General features: G+C 47.6%; 1 protein-coding gene across 2 annotated transcripts; it reads right to left on the bottom strand.

Moving 5' to 3' along the window:
* Positions 1-3,294: 3,294 nt before the first annotated feature.
* LOC136451561 (probable protein phosphatase 2C 1) lies at positions 3,295-6,190 on the bottom strand. 2 transcript variants are annotated; one of them, XM_066452259.1, is made up of 12 exons: positions 6,003-6,190; positions 5,487-5,538; positions 5,289-5,368; positions 5,007-5,088; positions 4,845-4,915; positions 4,664-4,743; positions 4,479-4,576; positions 4,024-4,147; positions 3,852-3,934; positions 3,713-3,761; positions 3,556-3,623; positions 3,295-3,463 (listed from the first exon to the last, which is right to left on the bottom strand). In XM_066452259.1, exons 1-12 carry the CDS (start codon positions 6,110-6,112, stop codon positions 3,395-3,397), a joined length of 966 nt encoding a protein of 321 aa, XP_066308356.1. In that variant the 5' UTR covers positions 6,113-6,190; the 3' UTR covers positions 3,295-3,394. The 2 variants fall into 2 exon arrangements, with proteins under 2 accessions (XP_066308356.1, XP_066308357.1); XM_066452260.1 differs by having other exon boundaries at positions 5,007-5,110; positions 5,487-5,633; positions 6,003-6,136.
* Between the last annotated feature and the right edge of the window lie 405 nt (positions 6,191-6,595).

Below are 6,595 nucleotides of genomic sequence, written 5' to 3'. Positions count from 1 at the left end.
ACTAAGGCATCGCACGTGCGGCGAAATGCATCACAACGCTCCGTGTTGCGTCACGAAGCGGTAGTTGCCTCATTCAACATGAGCAATGACGGACCGGGGTTCAAAGGCCAGCCCACAAAGGGCTTGAGGCCACCTCGCGTCAAATAGAGCCAGGGGAGAAAAATACAGATGAGCCCCGTGCGACCCTCGCCCAGTCTGCCCAAATGCAGATAGGGTCATCTCAACCTTCTCATTCGATCCTAAACCTCTCGTCAAACCCATAGAATCTCCATCGAGGGGAGGCCAGCATGCCACCCGGGTCGGTCTTCGGAATGACCTAGGCATCTGCTGGGTTGCAGGTAAAGGAGCAGCATAATGTCACAAGAGGGCTATGTCGACCCCGTCACGAACGACGGACCCGGATTCCACTCGATCATACCCGTTAGCGAGCTCACCGAGCACGTCACTCGAGCCCGAGCGATCGAGGCAAGCGACAAAACTCAGCCCCTCTGGTTGTGAGAAACCGAGGACGGGGTAACACACAAAACTCAAACCGACCCCTACCAAGCCCAACGGGGCTCGAGGGCTCAAGATCCCTAAACTAAACTGCCTCAGCTGCGCGGGCTACATCGAGGCTAGGATCCATGAGCTCCGACTCGCCTGATTCCTAAAACTAACTGCCTCGGCTACGCGGGCTGCATTGAGGCCAGGATCCATGAGCTCCATCTCGCCTGATCTCTAAACTAACGGCCTCGACTATGTGGGCTACACCGAGGCTAGGATCTATGAGCTCCGTCTCGCTCGATCCCTAAACTAACTGCCTCAGCTATGTAGGCTGCACCGAGGACAGGATCCGCGAGCTCTGTCTCGCCCGATCCCTAAACTAACTGCCTTGGCTGCGTGGGCTGCACCGAGGCTAGGATCCGCGAGCACCATCTCACCCGATCCCTAAACTAACTGCCTTGGCTGCACGGGCTGCACCGAGGCTAGGATCCACAAGCACCGTCTCGCCCGATCCCTAAAACTAATTGCCTCGGCTGTGCGGGCTGCATCGAGGCTAGGATCCATGAGCACTGTCTCGCCCGATCCCTAAAACTAACTACCTCGGCTACACGGGGATCCCTAAAAAACTACCTCAGCTGCGCACGACACCTTGGTTGACAACTCCATCTCGACTAAAATGCACGCACACACGCCCGCTAACAAAAACCCCCAGACGATTCTGCCCGAATCGCCTAGAGGCTCAGGGGCTACACCCACGGGTGCGCTCACGCGCACCCGCTGACGAAAGGAAAACTTCTCCCGCTAGCAACACGAAAAAACCCCCAGACGATTCTGCCCGAATCGCCTAGGGCTCGGGGGCTACACCCATAGGTGCGCTCACGCGCACCCGCCATCAAGACAAAAAAAATCTCCCATACGATTCTACCTGAATCACCCGGGGGCTCGGGGGCTCCTATCAGGTTCATAAACCCGGGGTCCCTCATGGACCAGCTTCCCACCAAAAGCTCGGCCCAACAGACAACATTGCGAGCAACGCACAAACTCAAGGGCCGGCCCAAATACCTAGATGACAGGCCAGAAGGATGATCCAATCTCCGACCAAAAGGCCTGGACGAGGAGGAACGGCGCCCACTTCTGACTCCAGCCCACCTCTCCGACCGGAGCACTCTCTTCGGTCTCTAGCCCGCCTCCGAATGGTCTCTCCGACCGAAAGGCCTGGCCAAAAACGTCACTTCCAACTCTGGCCCGCTTCTTCGATCGAGAATGCACCGGACCCCTGCCTACGGCTTCTCTCCGACTGGCGCAATCAGAGCCGACTGGGACCAACCGACCGGGGATGCCCGCTCGGCAAGGACCAAGAAACAGACGGAGAAAGTAAGGCAGCGCACTCAAGTCAAATGCAATACCAAGGACCGTACCCTGTACACCTATAGAACAGTACCCTACGACCTCCCTGGCATGACAGAACGCAAGTAGTGTTGTAGGCGCCGACATTTTCCCTAGAGTGTTGTGGGCGCCATCAACTTCCATACCAGACAAATACGGTAAGGCTCCCCCCACGTGCCTCTGAGGCATCGATAGTGTTGTGGGCGCCGACATTTACCGTGCCAAGCGAACATGGTAAAACCCCCTGCATGCCACTCGGCATCAATAGTATAGCAGGTACCGACATCTGCCATACCTGAAGAAGACGACGCAACCTCCCACGTGCATCTGACATTCGATAGTATTGTGGATGCCTACCATCATCTTGTACCCGCCGACGTGGGTAGCAAGACTTAGTAGCGAACGTACTCCCTCCCTCTCACTTGTAAGGCCATCTCCTTCATCTATAAAAGGGGATGCGCTCTCTTCCAACAGATAAGTTCATTCAGATCGATCAAGTTCACTAGTACACCACAACGGAACCACCAGGTTCGAACCTCGAGCACACGCTCGAACACATAGCACATAGCGGAGCTCCCGTCACTCTCGGCCCCTCTGACCAGAGTCTGACCGGACCTCTTGTACCCCCATCTTTCTCATTCTTGTTTGTAACCCCACTGCAAACTTCGAGCACCTAGGCTCAGGAATAAAGTCACCGACCGACTCAAACTGGACGTAGGGCACGTTGCCTGAACCAGTATAAACCCTATGTCATTGAGTGCTAGGCTACCTCCGATCACAACGTGCGGCAAAACTATAAATATTTACGTATTGGTCACTTTCTGCACCGACACATTCATTCACCCATCCATCCATACATCCATTCATCCATGACTACTCACACACACAGATAGGGCTGAGGACCTATATATTGGAGGAGAAGCCCAGGGACTCAGTTGGCGCCAACAACCCTAGCTTTGGCGCCAAAACGCTCGGCCTAGGGCTGGGCTGGGAATGGTACAGAAGCAAACCAACTAGTTCACAGAGCCTCTCAAGCCTAAGGGCATCTAAGTCATTTGGCTACGCCGTTACCCACTGTTAGGAGCAAAATTGGACAGAATGGCGTGTTGGACAAAAGAGTTTAGCGTCATGGCACCAGGGTCCGTGTGAACTTTTTGGTGGCATGTAGGAATGGAGCATATTTTATAATGGCACACAGGGAAAAGGCCCTTAGCGATTGGTTTGCCTTGCTCACGCAAAACGAAAGGGTCACAAAGCGGCTTGACACCAATACGTATCCTAGCTTCGAAGGCGTAATATCCATCAACGGTAAAGGTGTGAACACAAGTGACTAGGCTGATGTGTACCAAAACTTGACTGCATATTTTCATTGATATTTAAACCCAATCTGGGAGGGAGGAGTACATACGCACAGCTACACACAATGACATAAACTTATGTTGCTTAAATTGTTTTATGTGCAGTATAATACAGTCACAGAAAAGAAGAATGAAGGGAATGAAAATGATGATGGTCCAAGAACTCTTCATTCAGCAGATGCAACCACAGCAGCAGCGCCTTGCTCATTCCCCTTTTGTTCTTCTGTGTCACCACCCTGAAATAGCACATATTCACATCACCGAAAGGATAAAAAGATTAAATGGTGTTGCTTTTGTATCAAAAAGTTGAGTGGTTTCGTAGGTCTACCTCGTCCTCTGGGACCACTACTGTCTTCACTTGTGCGACAATGACTGTGATGTCGTCCATCTTACCACCTACAGTTACAAATTTGGGCACCAATGAGCTTACTGATCTTGCTGTTGTACATAAAGAGCATGGCATCTTATAAAGAGCTTATGCATGCCTATTAGTTTGGCTCCAAGTATCTTCTTCCACCAGGGGACATCAAAACCCTGCATATCCGGAGTGCAACATGTTCCATCATTGATGATGTAAAGAATGACATGTAGAAAAGAGCATCATAAGAGATGTTTCTATCTCACCCTACTCCGGGCCTCCTTTGAGTAGGGTGAATCGAATGTGACATCCACCGAATGTTTTCTTGCAAGCTCTGCCAACGCTTTTGCTGTGTAAAAGTTTAACATGGTTTTAGAAGGGGCTGGATTGCGGGAACATGTGGTCCAATGACCCCTGTTGTGGAAGCAAGAAATTTACCAGCTTCATGTACACCTGGTGACTCAGAAATTATGGAAACGATCTCTTGATCAAAGATGTTATCAAAAAGTCCATCTGAACCACTCACAATTATATCGCCCTCCATGAGATTTACACTGCAAACCTGACAGACCGACAGACTTAGAAAATCAGAAATCTTCATTGAACAGCTGGATCATATATGCACACGTTGACTGTTGTCGTGAAGCTCACTAAATCTGAAAGTAACTAGGAGGTGTTGAATATACTGATATGACAATCTTAATATGCACATGACACTTTTCTTTTTCCATTTAGATCATGTGATTTAATGAATCCAATATTGAGTCTTCCTAATAGGTTGACTTTCATATATCAACTAGCCACCTTTAAGCTTAAATTTTTACAGTGATGTATCATATTGATGGTGACTAAACATAATAAATAAAAATTAATTAGTAAAAGAAGGTAGATACCAATGCATCCTGATATGTTTGACCCAATGCCTCTGAGCTTATCTGGTATGGACAGTCAAAGTAATGTTCTTGAGGGGATATAGAGAACATTACTTGACCTGGTATGTCATTTAAGAAGAGGAGAGAATCACTGGTTAGAATTGGTACAAAATAGGTAATTTGTATATTGTTTTATTCAAGTTTACCTTTACGAATAACTTTCAACCCACAGTCTCCCACACTTGCAATTTTCAGAGTCCCGGTCTTCTCAAGCTTGGCGATGATTCTATTACCATTGAAATGAATTGTACATCTTTTTAAGTATCACTCGGAACAAATAGTTACCTATAACGCCGTAACATATAACACTTTAAAAACAATGCTTACACTGTTGCAGATCCAATAGAAGAAGTTGCAGCATGAGCTTTCCTGAGAAGAATCTGAGGATCACGACTGACCTGCAACTTCCATGTGACGTAAATTTGTTACAGGCACATAGAGTAAAGGAAATGGTGTATGTTAATAGTGCTGAGGTTTAGCAAGAGACACCTCCTCATCATTGAGAAAATTAGAGCTGTTTCTCATGAGCTCTCGAGAGAATAGAGCTGGATTGACATCCTTTTCTGCCCATCTGTCAGTAGATAAGAGAATGACTAGCAGGATAAAAACCATGTGTTAATGCATATTACTGAAAACAACATATGCTTATTGAAAGTGCTACAAACACTCAGAAGTAAAAGGCACCGTTTGCCTATAAAAAAAACACTGACAGTTCACTGCAGCACTTCTTTTGTGTGGAGAAACAGTTTGTTGCAGCAAAGATAGGCATACCCCGAGACACCATCTGCAATGGCAAATACTCCGCCAGCATCGCTATTGGCAAAGAAAGCATCTTCTCCGCCACTTGCAGCCTGCGAAATATAAAAAATACAATGGATGTCCGGCAAGCTCAATTGCAAAAAGGATTAAGAAAAAACAAACAATGTTCCCGGAGCAATTTGAATTATGTGGTTTAAATAAATTACTAACCTTTCTTGGGTGTGGGATTACATGAGTACCAATAGACAACACAGCTTCCAACCTACAATTACAGGTTCATATGTCTGAATACCGAGTTGCTGACAGATGAAATAGACTACAACAACTTGAAGAGTTATAATTAGCTGCAGCTACAACCTACAATTGTGCCATTAGTTAGCTGGACTGAAGCAAACAAATTAAACTTGCACCTCGATGGCAACAACAAGAGTTGACAGTGACCAAAACTAGAGGCCATCAAGGCAAACGCACATAGATAAAAGTATAAAACATCACTGGGCACACATACGAGGAGAAGTTCTGCTAAACTGAATTGCATATAGATAAAGGCGCATAAAATAGGCGGGAATAAAAACTGAATTGCAATCTCGTAGTCTCCTAGTTCCAATTACTGATACAAACACTACTCCAGCCTCCCAAGAACAGGGAGAATCCAAACATCTGAGAATATCCATGCAACAAAGTGAAAGCGGAGAGAGTGTGGGGGGACCAAAGACAGGGACGTACTTGGCTGCGCGAACAGGGGAGAAGCGCGAGCGGCGGATTGGAGGATGAGGAGACGGGGAAGGAGCGCGGAAGCGAGGAGGCGAGAGGCGGGAAGCAGTGGAGGCCGCCATTGCAATCTCCTCGCTACGGTCGCTCGCGGCAAAGGCAACGCGGTGGTGGTGGCTGAGGGGTGGAGGCAGACAGCCCACATCAGCACCGGGGCTGAGGCCTGTACATGGTAGTAGTGCCTAGTGGCGTTCACCTTTTTACATATCCGACATAAACTTCGTAGAGAAATTTTTTTGCAGGGCCCTGTTAAAATCAAGCCCTTTGTTACAATTTGTTGAAGAAAAGAACAAATATTTCAAAAAAAAATGCTTCACCCAATGTGTGTTCAATAATGGATCACAATTTTGGAAAGGGTGCTTAAAACTTATTCGCCGGCTTATCAGCTAGAATCTACATTATTTTTCTCTCACAACAAAACAGCTTCAGCCGGCTTATCAGCCGACTTTAATAACAGCCGAACAGGCCAAAGGAAGGCTGTCAGTTGGGTTTTAGTTTCCAGTGTTAATAATGGGGAAAATACCTTATTCTGGGAGGATGTATGGGCT

The sequence above is a fragment of the Miscanthus floridulus genome, chromosome 5 (assembly GCF_019320115.1).
Source record: "Miscanthus floridulus cultivar M001 chromosome 5, ASM1932011v1, whole genome shotgun sequence".
In the NCBI taxonomy this organism is placed as follows: domain Eukaryota; kingdom Viridiplantae; phylum Streptophyta; class Magnoliopsida; order Poales; family Poaceae; genus Miscanthus; species Miscanthus floridulus.
Note: the sequence above shows the minus strand (reverse complement) of the source record. Positions and strands in the feature narration are given on the sequence as shown.